At 45.1% G+C, this 18,220-nt stretch overlaps 1 protein-coding gene across 1 annotated transcript; it reads right to left on the bottom strand.

The window, feature by feature from the left end:
• Positions 1 to 10,123: 10,123 nt before the first annotated feature.
• On the bottom strand, positions 10,124 to 10,802 carry LOC149995362 (vomeronasal type-1 receptor 4-like). The gene is given in 2 exon segments (XM_090259192.1): positions 10,124 to 10,310; positions 10,312 to 10,802. Coding segments are annotated over 2 exon segments (678 nt in total).
• Between the last annotated feature and the right edge of the window lie 7,418 nt (positions 10,803 to 18,220).

The raw sequence follows: 18,220 nt of genomic DNA, 5'->3' as shown, positions 1-18,220 counted from the left end.
ATGGAATATGGCCCTGCCCACACAGTGGCTTCACGGAACATTTAGCCTCCAAAACTGAGTCAATGGATGTGTTATTTTAAGCCACCCAAATTGTGGTACTTTGTGATGGCACCCCTGCACTTACCAAATGCACAGTGAAATAGTGTTACATTACTTACCTGGCTGGTTTGGCTCAGTGGATTGAGCGTCGGCCTGCGAGCTAAGTGTCGCTGGTTCGATCTTCCAGTCAGGGCACATCAGAGAAGGAAAACTCTGACTCCAAAAAACCTCCGCTGCCTTGCGGCATACCTCTTCAGGGGAAAGGCTAAGGGAGTAAACCCCGACAGAAAATCCGGAGCCGGAGTCCCTAAGGCGGTTTGACGTTGTAGTCAACACCGGCAACTCCTGCGGCGCACCTGAAGCCAAGCTGTATTGACTCCGTCTTTCCCTTGGGCCCTTCAGCTGCGAAGAGAGGGGGGGGTCTGCTGCATGGGCAACAGCAGACCTCCATATCACCCTGCCCAGGCTCTGTAGCTTCAGCTTCACTGGAGAGGACACTCCAGCGTCATTGCAAGATGTCGATTCAACACGGGAGGAGACAGATACCGTGTCACTCCCGAGTCGGACTGCACAACCATTCTCGGCGGTGCAGATAGACTCTTAAGAAGCTACACCATCGTCTCTCGAGACGGACGGCTGCCACCGCCGCCGCTGACTTACCAGACATTGAAGAACAGTTTCAATTTATTGATTAGAAAGCCATTGACTTGACTTGGGTGATTAATACACACTACAGTTCACAGATGGTGTATTACAGAGTCGTACACCTGAAACCTGTATAATTTTGTTAACCAACGTCACCCCAATACAGTCAATAAATTAAAAAAGGCATGGAGACCGCATCTAATTCTGATACTATATTAAAAAGGAAAAAGTAATTTGGAAATTAAAAAGAAACGTTTAATAAATGTGGTGAAATTGAAGCCAAACTTGAGGGTACAGGAATGGAATAAAGATGCCCCCTGCATGGGAAGAACACAGTCCAGGGGAGGGGATTGGGGCTTTAAGCACACCACCACTACCCCTGTCATGGGATGAGCCTTGGAATGAAAGAAAACAGGTTTCACAGGACAAGGCGCCTGTCTCCTCGCCCAGGTCAAAGGGGAAGAGAGGGGAGTGGCAGATCCCAGCGGAGGAGAATGCGATGAGAGAGAGAGAGTGTGTGTGTGTGTGTGTGTGTGTGTGTGTGTGTGTGTGTGTGTGTGTGTGTGTGTGTGTGTGTCAGGGCAGGATGAGGTCTTCAGAGTCCCAGGACCAGGGAGAAGATGCAAGGGGCTGACACCCAGGAGAGAGGCGAGAACCCACATACCGAGTGAGGGCTTTACAAGGCATAGGTGTGGGTGAGGAGGGTCATCAAAGGGTTTTAGGCAGGAAAACGTTGAGGCAGGTGGTGTCCACACCACCCGAAGTCAGAAAGGGAACAGGAGTCGGCCTCAGAGTGATTTTAACCGATAACGCACGTGGATCTCAGGATTTGGAAGGTTTCACGGCGACATGGGGACTCACCATGGGAAGGAGGAGTGGGTGCAACAGTTTTTCTATATTTTATTTATTTTTAGAAAGAGGGGAAGTGAGGGAGAAAGAAAGGGAGAGAAATGGCAATGTGTGGTTGCCTCTAGAGCGCCCTCAAGTGGGGACCTGGCCCTCAACCCAGGCATGTACCCTGATTGGGAATTGAAGAAGTGACCGTTTGGTTCGCAGGCCTTGGCTCAATCCACTGAGTCACACCAGCCAGAGCGGAAGTTTTAACGTCTGTAGCGACCCCTAAACCTGAGCTGTGGATGTCTGGGGACCAGAAAGCCACCAAGCACAGATTTGAACCAGAAAGACTGACGCTCAACAGAACATGACCTTTGGAACTTGATCGTCTGTGCGTTTGTTTTTCTTTCTTTTTTCCTTCCTTCCTTCCTTCCTTCCTTCCTTCCTTCCTTCCTTCCTTCCTTCCTCACTCCCTCCCTTCCTTCATCCCCTCCTCCCCTCCTTTCTAAAGATTTTACTCCTTTAGAGAGATGGGAAGGGAGAGAGAAAGGAAGAGAAACATCTATGGGTTGCCTCTGGTACTGCCACAGGACACCAAACACACAACCCAGGCATGTGCCAGGACCAGGAGTCGAACTGGAGATCTTTTGCTTTGCAGAATGAGGCCCAACCAACTGAGTCACACCACTCAGGTCTGCGCTTGAATTTCTTTGGTGTGATGTAGGGCACGGTTGCTTCCTATTTTAAGTAACTGTTTTCAACAATGTAAGGTACAAATTTAGGACAATGCGGACCACTTATATTTGGAAGCTGAGGTGTTTTCCTTTTAATAAGCTGAAAACCATTTAAGTCAAAAAGCTGCTTTTGCTGGTGAGTGGAGACACTGTGAGTTCAGTGGAGGCGCTGGGATCTTGGTGGGATAGATACAGAGCAGTTGTTGAGGTAGGAATGTTCAGACTTGTAGGGAATTTTAATGAAAATGTAATTGAACCAAACAGGATATGCTCAGAAGCAAGTTCTCAACAGAATGAGAAAAATGCTTCATAGAGTGACACATTGCAACTTTTATGCACTTGGAATTAAGGAGGGAAAGTAAAATGAGTTACCTGAAGGCAGGAGAAAGCAAGGTGGCAATTGAATTACCAGATTAACAAGATTGTGTGCTCTCTTGAGAGTGATTGTTCTTATTTCAATGGTGTGTTAACCTATCAACAGATGGCATAGAGACAATCAACAGGGATTGCTTAAGGCAAAGATAAGTCTTTTATGAAAGAAATTAAAGGCCTAGGATGTGATTATCCACTGTGATCCGCTCAGTTAGGAATTTATGATCAAAACGGTTTCCTTAGAACCCCCTTTTCTTTCACAGTGGTTTGATCTGGGAGTATCTATGGACCAAACAATTAGACCAGGCCATTTAATTGATCAAGGACTGGAACTATCTGTAGGAGGATAGAAACTGGAAGGGGAAATGCAAAACTTTGCCAGTGCAGAATGTTCAATTTTATTTTTTAAAATCTTCACCTGAGGATATGTTTATTGGTTGTAGAGAGAGAGGAAGGAAGGGAAGGAGGGAGAAAGAGAGAGACAAACATCAATATGAGGGAGAAACATCCAACCTTGCATACCTGCCCTGACTGGGACCAGGGATCTAATCCACAACCTTTCAGTGAACAGGATGACGCTCCAACCAACTGAACCACTAGGCCAGGGAGGAATGTGAAATTTTATATTTATTTCCACCAGTACTTAATTTATATTTCTCTGTGCACTATAAGGCAGAGAAGCAACCCTGGAGCCTCGGACCTGGACGTTGTGGGTGGAGAGGAATCTAATAATTTAGGTCACCAATGCATTGCTTTAAAATAGCAACTTAAAAACTTTAACAATAGATATTAATTCCTTGGTTCCTCTTTATCTTCAGTTTCTTGACCTATTACATGCTGGAGAAGAACTGTAAGTCCATATATTTGAAATAATGTTGGCTAGCACCTACTTTTTTTCAGTTTGTTGAAATTTTCTTTTGCCCTACTCTAATTTTTTTGATGGATGTTCTAGGTGTGCATTGAAGAGAAATAAAGAGCACGTCTTAGGTAATGATTTCATTTGTGTTTACTAGTTTAGATATACTAAATCTTCAGTGTGGACTTCACTGCAGGGTTACATTTAGAACTTCTAGTAGGTAAGGTAAGAGTTTGGAGGTAATTTCAAGTTCAACATCTATTTGTACTCCCTTATACCCAATCTGAATGAGAAATCCCTTGAAGTTTTTTTTCCCAGCTCTGAGGAAATGATAGTTCCTTCTCCACTTTAATAAAAAAAAAACCCAACAATTTTTTTCTTATCTGTCTCCCAATCTTAAAATGTTGCTTTGATTGCTAAGACATTAAAAGAGAGACTTTGATCTCAGTAGATACTTTTATTGAAGGCACTTAAGTCCATATCTATCCCATTCAGAGTTATATTTATAACCCACTTGCAGTTTCCATGTTTAACAATTATTTACCAGTATGTGTGATAGATTGCTTTTATTATTTGTGCATTCAGAATTAATATTAACAGTCATAGCTTAAAAACATTGTTTATCAAATTGTAAGAATAACATTTAAACATATACTTTGTTGTAGAGAAAAATCCTAAGCTATTAAGTAAAAGTATTTCACCAGAGAAAAAAGTTATTAGTCCATAGTTCTTTGGAGGAGAAAATTGTTCCCTAATTTCCAGAGAGGAAAATGTACTATATTCATTACTCCTAGGATGCCAGAATTCCACTGGAAGGAAACCAACATATTTCTCACTAATTTGAGTCTTTCACAAGTTTTCCTGACAATCTGGTGAGATATTGGAGTTTTAAATATCTTTAAAATAATTAACTATACTCAAAAGAAAACATATTGTATAAATACAAAGGCATGAAAACAGATGGAAAGTATAATTCATATTAATGAAGCGGTCCCAGTTCTTAGTAGCAGAAACATTTCCCATGTGACAACTGCTATGAAAGCCACATCCTAAAACTTTTAAAACTTCAGTGTAAGAGGAATCCCCAGAGAAAATATGACAAGATATGTTTGAACTTGACAAGCACCGAAGTCCATAGGAGTTTTAAAATTGTACTTTTAAATGTATTGGGGTGACATTGGCTAATAATAACATATGAGTTTCAAGTGTACAATTCTGTACACTCCATTGTGTGTTCACTACCCAGAGTCTCATCTCCTTCTGTCACTATATACTTTACCCCCTTTACCCTCTTCATCCCACCCCAACCCCCTTCCTCTGGTAACCACACTGTTTTTTGTGTCCATGAGTTTGTTTTGTTTGTTCTTTAGTTGCTTTCTGTTTTATATCCCATATATGAGTGCAGTTATATGGGTCTTGTCCTTTTCCATGTGGAAGTCCATAGGATTTTTGATATGGTCACCTAGGGCAGTACATCTCAAAACCCCCCAATACCAACCACATAGAGCAATTTCTTCAGAGTCTCTGGTAATTTTTTTAAACTTCCGATTGAGAAATAGCACTTAGGCTGCCTTAAAGAAGATTCAGTTAAGGACTAAGCTTGTTTCTTGTGGAAACCACTTGAATATAACTGTTGGTGCATAGGAAGCCCTGGGACACTCCTCTCAGTCTGGGACCACATATGGTCCACACAGAAATGTGAAAGCCTGTTCTATCAGGTTGCTCATGTCTACATCAGGAGCTGTAGATAATCCAGAGACTAGGGAACTCTGAGTGATTGGGTGAGAAGGCCTATCTTCCTGCTTCCATGTAAAAGGGCATCATCAGGGATTACCTCCAACTGTGGTGAGGGTTAATACCTGGTACTGAGGGAGAGGGTATGGGGACAGAGGAGAGGATTCTGTATTTGGAAGGCAGATTGAGGCCTGTCCAGGTTTAGTTTCTTATGACTTTGTCCTTCACACCCAAGAGTGACCTTTTAGGATTTCCAAAAGCTTAGGAGGAAGGAAACTAGATTCTTTCCAAAAACTGCAGGCTTGATGATTTGGTGGTTTTCCCTCCTTCCAAATGTTATCTTCCAGACAACTTGAGAGCTGGTCCATTTAATCCAAAACTCATGGCTCTGGCTGGGTAGCTAAGTGGGTTAGAGTGTTGTCACCATACACCAAGGTTGCAGATTCAATTGTGGTCAGGGCACATACAGGAACAAATGAATGCATAGGTGAGTGGAACACGTTGATGTTTCTATTTCTCTCTCCTTTTCATTGTCTCTTTCTCTCCCTTCCTCTCTCTACAATCAATAAAAATAAAAATAAAAATCTCATCACCTTTCACACTTGCATTTCTCTCAGCATGTAACCAAGTCAACAGAAAACACTTTGGATATCCTCTTATTATGTACCTTGTTCAAACTTCCTAATATTTTTCCCAGTCTATTCCAGTAGTGTCCTAATGGATCATTCTTCTGTAAGCTTCACTTCACTTGGCAGTCCTAGGGAAGCCTTCTACAAACACAAACTTCATATTGTCACTTTCCTGCTTGATTCCCCTCCAACCCATGGTCTCTGATTGTTCTTAGTTTGAAATCCAGATTTTACCAAAGTGGCTTTCTATATTCTGGTCCATGAACCCCTGTCAGTTTTCTTCACATACATTTCCTTTCCATGCACACACACTCCTGGCTCACACAACACATTTCTCTTCTTCCAACACACCTTGTCCTTCTTCCTGGCAGGGACTTTGCATAGTTCTGCTGTGTTTGGAATGACCAGCTACTTCCTCTTGCCTGTGGTTGGCTCTGGCTCATTTAGCTTGTCTCAGCTCCAGTATTGTCTCCTAACAGAGACTCTAAAGGATATCTTTATGCAACCCCTTAGGTACTCCAGGAGAACCACCTCCTGGTCATTTTTGTGAAATTTATTTATAGATTTTTCATTTTTGTTTTATCCTTTGGCAGTTGTAGTCTACGTTCCATCATAACCAGTAAATATTGATTTTCCATGTGAAGACTTGTCTTCTCTGCGCTGATGACATAGTCTATTACTTTTGGAGTAGTATCTGTTTCCCTCAATTCTTCTGTGCTTCCAGGTATATAATTTTGTTATCTAAAAACAGAGAGAGTCTTAACACCTTTGTTTCCAATTCTTATGATATTTGAAATAGCCTTGACTATATTTCCAATATAATGTTAACTAAATATAACAGGCACTCTTGTGCTACTTGCTGTTGCTTAGTAGGGCTTTCAAAAGGTCCATAAATTTTTAATTTTTTAAAGTTGCCATTTAACATGAATGCATGTTGAATTCTGCCAAATAGAGGTCTTTATTTTTATGAAGTCATATTTGTATTTACAAATATGATGAACTATATCTCTACAGTCACTCAAATTCTAAAAATAAACTGCACTTGGTTTTCATTTTTAATTTTTTAAAAAGAGGTGAATTTTTAAAAAAGATTTCTAAAATTTATTTTCAGAGAGGGGAGAAGGGAGGAAGAAAGAGAAGGAGAGAAACACTGTTTGGTTTCCTCTCACATGCCCCCAACTGGGGACCTGGCTGGCAATTGAACTGCCTACCTTTTGATTCCCAGGCCGGCGCTCACCCCACTGAGCCACACCAGCCAGAGCTGAGCTTACCTTTCAACACTTGACATCCCTGCTGAAGGCAGCCTAGGGCACACTTAAGTCTGCTACCACACTCAGGATTTTTAGGGTTCCAATAAAGTCTACCCTTCACCTTGAGTAGTGCTTAGGAGTGTGCTCTGAAATCACACTGCCTGATTTGAATCCTAAGCTGTGTGCCTTTGAGCAAGTTACTTAACTTACCTCTCTGTCTCATTGAATCTTTAAAATATTATCTGCCTCAGGTTTGTTGGGAGAAGTAGATGTAGTTTTAAAACAGTGCCTGCCAAACAGGCAATTAATTAAAGTATCATTATTGGTCCTAGTTAGGGAGGTATCCCTCTTCCCTCCCATCTTCTGAGTCATTTTCATCATCTTCAATTATCGCTTTTCCAGGGAAGCCCGTGGGCCTTGATTTTCAGAGACTGGCCCTCACCATTCGTTCCGCCCCTAAAACTGGCGTCCGATGAAGGTCGTTCAGGCCGGCCTTTCTCAGTTCCCCCTCCGCGGCACTCCTTTCCCAAATGTGACCGCGGCTGAAGTTCTCCTGTGTTTTGGCCGCAGTCTCACGGCTGCCCCTGAGGTCGCGGCTCCACCCAATTCATTGTTCGCAGGCTCCTCAAGACCTCCGCTCCCCGGGTGTTCTCGGCGTGGTGACCGCACTTCCTGTAAGATGGCCGCCCCCCCACGGGGCTCCTCGGACAGAGCCACGGGCGCCGCCATCTTCCCGTTTCCCCAGGGCCTAAAGAGAACACAACCTGTTCACCTCGGCCTTAATAGGCTCCCGCCTCTGAAAACTCGGCACACAGTTGTCGACCAAGCGGGAGGCTACCACGAGTCCAAAAAGGGACTTCAGTTTCTACTGGCTGTCCCGAAAGGTGGGGGCCCTGATGGCCGTTAGGTCTCCGTCGAGGTTGTGGGCGTGGTCACACGAGCGTGGCCACGTTACGTCATAGAGCGACGCCGCCACGCCCGCAGCCCGAACTTCAACCGTTCAGAACCTTCTGCAGTGACAGCCAGCGAGGGGATATGGGTGCCGGGGCACCGGGATGGGACTCATTTGGAAGAGAGGGGCGTCTTCGGCAGCTGCCAAGAGTCTTGAGAAGCTCGGCAGCAGGTGGGTCGGCGTCTGCGCGGGGCTGCGGACGAGGGGCCTGTGAGGCGAGAGAAGGGCCCCTTCTGGGGAGTTTTAGTTCGGTCACTGGGATGTCTTGGCTTCGGTGACACGACCTTCGGCGGTGACTGTGATGAAGAATACGAAGACAGTGACGACCGAGGGCCCGACTGTCAGGTGTGTTGTCGGATGGGTGGTGTTGTGCGGCTCAGTGATTAAGACCTAGGGTGGCAGGTGTGAGTCATTGAACGTGGTGCTGTCTTGGCCGAAATAGCGATTTACTGGGAGTGTGGGGTTTGTTATTAGATGGGAGTTTCTGGTTCAGATTTCACATTTAATTTGGAATCAGGTCAGCGATGGAGGGATTGTGGGGTCAGCTATGGCATGGTGAGTCTGGGGTCAAAACCAGAGGCCTGGGGGGCAGTGCTGAGGATTGGAGAGGTCACTGATCGGAGCTCCTGTGTGGTCATGGAAAGGGCTGTGGGGTTAGGGACGGGGCGCCCCGAGGTCAGTGAAGGGAGAGGCTGTGGGGTATTCATAATGTGGAGGTTGTGGGAATCTAGGAGGAGGTATTAGGGGACTGGGGTGGTGTCATTGGGGGTTACAGGGGTTGGGAGAGCTAACTGGTGGGTGTGGTGAGGAGTACTTATGGCTGTTACTGGCGCAGGTCTGGAACGGAGTTACATGAGCCACTGAGTGGGCGCTGGGACCTGGTCGGGACTGGGAGACCTAAGTTTAGGCATCTGACTGGTGCGCTGATGGGAGCTGTTGCTTTGGGAGGCCTGTGGAGACAGTGGTGGGAAGGGCTCTGGGGGATCCTTGCTGTGGGTCTCCAATCTGTTCACAGGAAGGAACTTCATCCGGGGATACCTCCGCCTCGCCCCCAACACTATACCAGCAGTCCCCACCAAGCCAGGGCTCCAACCCATTCCTCTGTCCAAGTTGCCCCTTCCCTTGATAATTCATTCACGAGTGAAATGTTTTTAAATGGTAAGAGCTGAAGGAAATCCAAACTAATACACCTAAACATATTTGCTTGTATATGCATAGAATGTGACTGGAAGGAGTCACCAAAGTCTAGGGAAATTGCTTCCTGGGAGAGGACCTGGGTGGCTGAAGGATCACTCAGTTCCTCTGGGTGAAGATGGAGACTTCATCCCATGTCCTTTGTAGGTTGTGACTGTTGAACCATGTGAACTTACTTGTTTTTAAAAATATTAACTGGTATGCTTATTAGAGATTTTGTCTGTTATTACATTAAAACTAAAAGTTACTTTGAGAAGATAAGACATGTATAAAGCACTGAATTATTTTTTCTTTTTTTTTAAATTTTCATGTAGAACAGACGATACCTTTGTTCACACCTAATCTTTTTCCATCCTGTAATCACATAAATAATCACAATTATTCTGATTATGTTCATACTTTTCCACCATATGTTTTAATTTTTAAATATTTACTTTTACTTTACAAACATGCAGTAATTGCCTAGTCTACACATAATAGGCATTTAGGATAAATTTTAAATTTTGTATTTTATGATTTGTTTGGAATTTTTTGGTTGTTATGTTTCTTGTTATTTGTAATTCTACCTAGAGAAATTTATTAAGCTTTTATTGTGGCTTAACATATGATCTTTTTTAAAAAGGTACACATGAATATTTGAAAATAATGTATATTTTCATTATGTAGACTATGAATTTATCCACTGTAGATATTAATAAGATTCCAATCACATAGGAATTAACATGGTAATCTTATATTTTATTCACAGTTGATATTCAACTTACTGATTATTTAGGAACTGAAACTATCTTGTTCACTACTCTCTTATAACTGTTTCAGAAATGTGCTTAAACTCTGAGATGATTAATGGATAGACAACTAAACATTGTGAAGATACATACAAGTTACATTTTTCTGGTGATTGCAGGGGATTTTGTGTTCCTTCTCCAGGCAAAGCAGGGCCACAGCCCTCTGGAGTCACAGCTCATGAGAATGTAGGAGCTGACAGCTGGGAAGCACACAGCAATCAGGACACTGCTGTTCACCAGCCACACACAGGGCCTGTAAAAGAGCCAAACAATTGTGAAAGCTGGAGGAGACAGAATAGAAAGACACAAAGGTGCTCACCAGGACAACGACGTTCTGGGTGCCTCTGGATGCAGAGGATCTGGGGGAGAGACTGTTACTATGGATCTGTTGGACCCACTGCTTGTGCCTGTACAGAATGAAGACCGTGGAGACACTAGCTCAGATCAGAAACCCCAAACAGAAAACGTCATGGAACACTTCCAGTGCCAAATACGCTATATACAGTGACTTTGTGATTCTTTCATGAAGGACAGAGAAACAATAGCCATAATCTCTTCTCTTTGTGATATTTTTGTGGTTTGGATTGCCAGCCACATACACAGGAACCATACTATTTATTATCACATACAGAACCCAGCAGAGGGAGGTGGAAGTGCCGATGTGCTCAGCTGCTTTCCCTTTAAGCCTGGCCCACCTGTAGTTCATGGGGCTGATGGTGATGGCCTGGGAGATGCTCAGGAGGCAGGTGGCGCCCACAGACACATCCCTGCTCATGCTGTGAATATAGAAAACTGTTAGGTCCCACGAGAGTGAGAGGAGAAATGACAGGAGAACAGGCCATGCGTCTAAAAGATTTACTTGGCCGGCCGCACGGGCGGGCTGAGATCAGGAAGGTGGGAAGGTTTCAGCAGCAGCGGACAAAAGAAAGGGAGGGTTTTTTAGAAGGGTAAGGGTAAGGGAGAAGGGAGTTGAAGGGACTCTTTGTTGATGGCTTTGCAGGGGAGTCTGAGAACAGAGATACTTACTAACACAGGGAAGCTATTAAGTTCTTGCTGGCAGGCTACGGTATCTTTGAGGGATACAGGCCTCGCCAGCAGGCTGAGTTATCTTAGAAGGTCACGGGCCTTCACTGGTGTCATCAGTTACTGCGGGGACAACAGATTTATTGGGTGTCAGGCAGCCCCTGACATCAGCAGTTACTGTGGGGGCTTGCTAAAACCAGACCTGGATTCCCAGAGCTTGGGTCTTATGCCTAAGATTCCTGCCTTTGTTTTATTGATTGTGTGGAGTTGGGCTGAAGATCAGTTCTTCTGAAACTTCTTCAAGCTGAGATTTAGGGCGTAGCGCTGTCCCTGTATTTCTTATTGAGATATTGGTTGCCATGGCAGGATAGGAGCATGTCACTAGACAGCTTGATTCGGGGCAGCCTGTAGTGTCCTGCAGACAAAACTTATGAGAAGGCTTGGGAGACAGGGGCCTACTAAGAGAAAAAAGCAGATGATTATTACTGGGGTTATGAAGGGTATTAGCATGGCTCAGAGGAGAGAGAAGAAATAGAAGATGATCTCAAGCCAGGGGGAGTCCCTGGCAGTATCTGTTTCTGCATGTTTTATGATGCCAGTGTTTCCTTTTAAAACTTTTAAATCTTCTACAACCTGCTTATTAGTCTTGGTATAAGAACAGCACATCTCATTTAACAGAGCACATGTTTCGCCTGCCTCAGCAGCTAAGGAGGAGAGGCAGGCTATCTATAAAAATTCCAGTGGGGGGAGGTGGGCTTGGAAGTAGGCTGTTCTGTGCAGAACAGGGGTGGAGACGAAACAGCCCCTGGCTGTTTCTGCAGCCAGGAATGAGTTTGAGTAGCAAGTTAATTGCCCTAGGTCTAGAAGTTACAGTGTTTCAAAGACTTATTTGCTTACTTTTCCTTCTTTCTTCTTTTCTACTTCTGATGTCCTTCCTTCCTGTGTCACACACATGGATGTGGCATATGTCTCTTTATTTCTTCACCTTCTTATTCCCTTTCTTTTCCTGCTTCCTCACAATCTTTTTCAACTTATACAGACCATCTGCGACTTACACAAACCCTCTTCAGCATGCTCAGATGCTCTGCAGCATATGCAGCCCTGCAATATAATACTCTAAAATAATTATTAGAATTATAAATGAAAGTACATTAGAACTTTGTGGATGTTGAGATTCTTTTATAATGCCCTTATTTGACAAAGCTTTGCAAGCATTTCAAAATGTATTAAACAAGCCTGATTAATCTAAAATTTTCTTTTGTGTAAGAGGAAAAGAATAATTCTTGAGATATTTCCAGGGCCCTTTGAAATACCTCAAAGCCATAAGGAAAAGTCTTTAAAATTTAAAAACCTGGTAATCTTGTCAAACATTTGATTTAAAGAATATATATTATGAAATGATATTTGACTATTTAAAGTTATAAAAGGCATGTGACATCAACATGAGCTGACAAAACTTCAGTTCTTTGCATTGAGAGACATGAATTTTTTGAAAGTTGGTTAAGTATTTGAGTAACATACCATGACACATGATTATTTTACTAAACAGAAAGCAGATAGACATGGGAGTGGTAGAGATGTAAATGGAGTGGTCAGAGAAAAAGGAAAAAGACTTATGAATGAGGTGATTTGAACGAGGAGGCCTATTTAGGAGAACAGGACCTGGAAAAGCCAGGACTTCTCACTGCAGACTAAAATCTTGCTTCAGCACCATGTCTTCCTTTATGGCGAGTGCCCTAGTGGCTTTTAAATGCTCAACCCATGCTGGTGAGGTGCAACTGTTACCCGAGGAGAGAGATCAAGATATTTACCTGACAATATTAATTTGCCAGTTGGGTTGCTAGAAGTCACCTGGGGTGGAGAGAAATGCTTCAAGCTCCCAATGATTTAAACTGGCTGGAGACAAAAAGTGGAATCTGAGTCACAGCACCATTTATGGTAAATAACGGAGGGAAGAGAGTGGGAAGTGGTGGGTGTTTGAGGCAGAGAGAGGAGAAAAATACCATGTGAGCTCTGAGAAGAGGGAAGTGTAACAGAGCACAGTGGGGGAGGGACCCCCAAATTCCCTATAGCCTATGTTTTTGGGGATGGGGGAAGGAGACAGTACAAATTTCAAGGCAACTTTCATAACAATGACGTATAGTGCTCCAGGTCAGCAGTTACAATTAGGGGGAGACCATGAAAGGGGGCCATGTGGTTTTGAGTTAAAGCCAGAGTAAGAAAGAGGAGACCCACTGGGACATCTGCCTGGAGAACATGGCAGCATGGCTGATGGGGCTGGAATTGCGGGGACCTGCTTAACCAAGCATGGATTAGTGGGAGATGCCTGAAATGCTGAACTGTGACCAGGGATGCTGAGCCATGGACTTCTGCTTTTCTGAAAGACAGTACCTCTGACTGGCATATTCTGAAACTGGCCTGGTTTGGCAGGAGGGGGCAGTTAAAACTTTTAAATAAACCTCCTTTTCCCAAACTTTTTATTGACAGTTGCGCTTCTTGGAGGCGGGCAGTTGGACCCCACAGCTGTTCAGAACAGCATAGGCTGGGCTTCCGTAATTGTATCAGTATCTGGGCTTAAAGCTTGACTAGAATATCTCGTCCAGATATTGAATGGCATTGGACAGTGAGGGAGGACTAGAAATGAGTGGGCAAAAACATGTTTTTCTAAGGAGCATGGAGGAAGGGGAGTAGTGATGGTTGTAGGACTATGCTGTCAGCCCCAACAATTGAGACTGAGGAATTAGTAAATGGCTCAGCATATGAATAAGAAAAGATATCGGCTTACCTGCTTCTACAGGAGTTACCCGAGGCTCTGTCCTGGAGACAGACCTGAAGGCTTGTGTGATCTCTGGGCAGCTGCAGTCTTCCACTGCAAGTCCCAGAAGCTCTGGGAAGTCAAAGCCATGGGGTCCATTCTGGGTGGGGAGCCGATATCTCCGAGCCTGGAGGGGCCCGGAGACAGTTGACCTTCCTGTGCCCTCTAGTTTGCACAGCAGGCACAGTGCCAGAGAGGCTTGTGGCTCTGGGCACTGTTTAGCCCGATGCCTGGGCTTGCCATACTTGAAGCAGTTCTCTGGGGGTGGGGGGCAGTCTGACTTTTGCCTTTTGACAGGTTAGGTTTGCCAGATTCTTTGAGAGCAGAAGCCGGTAATGGGAAAGCCCAGGTTCGTGGCTGGGCATGTTCCTCATCTCGATTGTTGAAGACCTGGAAGGCCGGGGTAACTATTGGTATTGGGTCTGACTGGTTGGAGGGCCTGTCTCTGGTTTTTGGAGTTTGCAGCATAGTTGGGAGCTGGCCGGGAAATAAGATGCCATGGAGAAGAAGGATGCCCTCTGGGGAATCAGGACTTAGGTTAGTGAAACGCTGGAGGGCTTCTCCCAATCTAGCTGGAAAGGCGGGCCACAGCGTTTTCATGGATTCCCTGCTGTGGCGTCTGGGCCGCCAGCCAGCCTGCTGGGCGGGTTGGGGGTGAGAAGCACAGGGAGGGCCGCCTGCCGAGCGAGTTAGGGAACCGAGAGAGAGCCCCTCAGGCGGACCGGTCTGCGGGGCGCTGCGTACGAGGAGGGCCAGAAGGGACGGAGAGGAGGCGGCCCTCCGCAGGATCTGAAGGCGTCGAGAGAGGGAGTCAGAGCGGAAGCAGTCGGGGAGGAGGCCGGGGGCGGAGGAGGGAGGAGGACTGGCACAGAGAGAGGAGCGCCCGTGCAGCTCACACAGGGAGGCGTGCACTACGGGGCCTCACTCCGTCCGCCCCGACGGCGACGATAACTGTCAAGGTCTGTCAGGATGTGTGTGTACCGTGCCCGAGCCGTATTACTGCAGTTCAGACAGACGTGTCCTGGGCCCTGAAATGTGCACGGTACGGAACGGCTTGGACAGATCGCTCCCCGTGATTGACAGCGAGTCGGGAGTCAGGCGGTCCTCTCCCCGCTAAAGGGGACTCACTCGGGGCGTCCCACCCGAGAGGTTCGTAAGCCGGCGGGGGTTTGGGAGAGAGGAGGGAGGCGGCCCACTGTCCTCAGTTCCCGAAGGCCCTGGACCCGGCCGCCACTCTCACCCAGCGCTGGGACTTCCCGGCGGAAGCGTCCTGGACGTTGTCACCGCACCTCGTACCGAGCGGACCGAGTGCTCTTGGGAGAGGGCAGGCTCCTTACCCGCTAGCTTTCGATGGTGGCGATGCAAAGGTCAGGCCGAGGAAGGCGGGCCCTGGCTTCTTGGCTGCTCCTTCTCACTCTCCTGAGTTTCAGCACCAGAATGTTAGGTCCGCGAGAGTGAGAGCAGAGATGACAGGAGAACAGGCCATGCGTCTAGAAGATTTGCTTGGCCGGCCGCACGGGCGGGCTGAGATCAGGAAGGCGGGAAGGTTTCAGCAGCTCGGACAAAAGAAAGGCAGGGTTTTTAAAAGGCCACGGCAGAAGGGTCTGATGCGTAAGCAAAACAAGTTTGCATCCAATATCCCCGAGATGTGAAATCTTGTGTGTTTTATAAATTGAAATAGTATAGCTTGTAATTGATATTACTTTTTAAATCTTAGGGTTCTTATTAGCATTTAATTTTACTTTTAAAAATTTATAATTTAATCACAGTTGACATACAATATTATATTAGTTTCAAGCATACAACATAGTGATTAGATATTTATACACCTTGCAAAGTCATCATTCTGAAAAATCTAGTACATGCCTGGCACCATACATACCTATTACAATACCATTGACTATATTCCCGATGCTGGGCTTTACATTTCCATGACTTTTTATAACTACCTATTTGTACTTCTTAATACCAGACCCCCTTTCACCCATCCCCCCAATGTGAGAATATTTTTAAATCAGAGAATATCTCTCAAGCGATATCTGTGCCTACAACCGATATTGGAAGCTCATTTTTGTAATGTGTCCTTTTCCTTAAATGCTGCTTCTCTAAACTGATGGCAAAGAGCCTCGCCAGAATCAGCACACCATGGGTGTTCCAGGAGGAAACAATTACTGTCTCCACAAGCACTCTATACTCATGGGTAGATAAAACATTCCCATTCCAGCAATTGCCATTGGTCAATTAATACAGTCAGGGGTCCGCAACCTCCGCCTGGACCCAACCGGTCTGGGCCTGTTTGGAACCAGGCTCCACAGCAGGAGGTGAGCTTGAATGTAATGTGCTTTAATCATCCCGAACCCATCCCTCCCTACCCCATCTGTGGGAAAATTGTCTTCCACAAAACCGGTCCCTCGTGCCAGAAAGGTTGGAGACCGCTGATATTTCTGCAGAGGATTACATGATGTCTGCAGATTGATTTTACACTTTTTTTTTTTTTTTTAACCAGGTGAGATGATATACATGCACCTGTGGTAAGCCTGGAAATTCAGCCTCTGGTTGCTGTAAGGTAGATTGGCAGAACTACAGATTCCAGAGCGAGTCCAGACCTGCAGCCCTCAGGCGGTAATCAGGTCTTGTTACCACTGGCACTGAACGCCAACTACCACTATCAGTGAGGGTTCCAGTACTGTGTGCGGGGGCCATCAGGGTTGGTGTGGGGCTGGGGCCTCCCCTATTCACTGGCTCAGCTCAGCCTTCAGGTATTATGCTGCCTCCTTGTATTGCTGTAGCGCTGAACCAGTTTCAAACCCAGAAGGCTCCTTTTTTCCAATAGAATCGCTAATTATCCTGACTCCTGCTACCCTTCCTTACTTTGCCTTTCACACTGAGGTAAAAAATACCCGTGACTTCTTCCAGCTGCCAGGGTGACGGTCAGTGTGGTGATCCCCACAGCTGGTGGGTATTGTGGGAGAGGGAGGCACGAGATAGGGGTCGTGATTCTGCGACCTCCCCTCCCACCAGGACAGCAATGATCTTCTCATCTGTAGTGGCAATAAGAGGACAGGCTGGGGATGCTGAGGATATTTGTGAAAAGCATTTTCCTCAGTTGCTAGTTACCGAAAAGAAAACAAACCCAGTTGCATGTATGTAGTTACCTCCAGAGACTGTTGCGTTGTTTGGGGGAGGCACTTGCTCTTTCTTGGTCTGTTGAGGCACAAAGGGAGTCATATGGCGACAACAAGAAACACTGAGGCCTAACATATGAGGGATTTTCAGGGAAGCACGTAGGTGTCTCATTGAACTTTTTGCTTTCCTGAATTTTTCTATCCCAGAATGAGTTCTTTCCTAATATTTCTTGATGGCTATTTGGAGAACTGTGTGAGGTACCAAGGTGCCTACTTTGAAGGGGAGAGAAGCATCATGGTCCTATGTACAATGCTTCTTATATCTTGTATTTTCTTCTATAAATGTATTTTTCATATTAAATGACTGGATATCTCTGGACAGACCTTGTATTTCCTGAACTGGGATGTCTTGATCAAATGGTTTTTCCTTTTCAAATATTTTGTGGAACTTTTGCAGTTATTTATAGTGGCTTCGCCAATTTACGTCCCCAACACCAGCGTGCTAGGATTGCCATTTTCCATCATCTTGCTTACAGTTGGTGTCTCTGCTGTGTTTGAGGGCAGACATTCTAAGGGGTGGGAAGTAATATTTCACTGTGATTTGGATTTGAATTTTCTCCAAAGGAAGAGCAGGGAATTGGGAAGCCCTCTTCTGTTGTATCTCACTGCAGTGTCCTGAGCAGGGCAAAGTCAAATGTGAGCAAATTGCCTTCAACTTGCCTATAATTTTTGTTTAGTGTGTTGAGTGCTGCAGCTTCTTACCCGGATTTTAGAATTTTCCCCAAGGTTTTTAGGTTGTTTTGAACTTGGTGTGTTCACAGGGTCATCAGTGGACCAGAGACCTCTGGATACTTCCTTTTTCTTTTCTGAATGGCAAAGTTTATTGAGGTGTTAGTGTTGTGTTCTATCATAATATACTATGTGAGGAAGAATCTACTTAGGGCTTTGAATCAGAGGAGTCTCAGTAGATGCCTATATTCATTTCTTAATAACACACAAGGAAAAAAATCCTGAATACCAGACACTACATTTCCAGGGTCTGGTTCAGTACTTCTTCACTCTAGTTGGAAGAGTGCACGGAATGAATTCATTCAAGGCGTCCTACCCTGGGCAGGCTGCTGTCCATGGACGGGGCATGCATGGTGGGAAGAAAACCCATATAAAGATTTTCTGGTTTACTATTATCAATATTTTGGAAAAAGTTCCTTTTCATAAAAGAGCTGATAATTT

Source organism: Furipterus horrens, unplaced genomic scaffold (assembly GCF_987537825.1).
Source record: "Furipterus horrens unplaced genomic scaffold, mFurHor1.1.pri manual_scaffold_13, whole genome shotgun sequence".
Taxonomy (NCBI): Eukaryota; Metazoa; Chordata; class Mammalia; order Chiroptera; family Furipteridae; genus Furipterus; species Furipterus horrens.
Note: the sequence above shows the minus strand (reverse complement) of the source record. Positions and strands in the feature narration are given on the sequence as shown.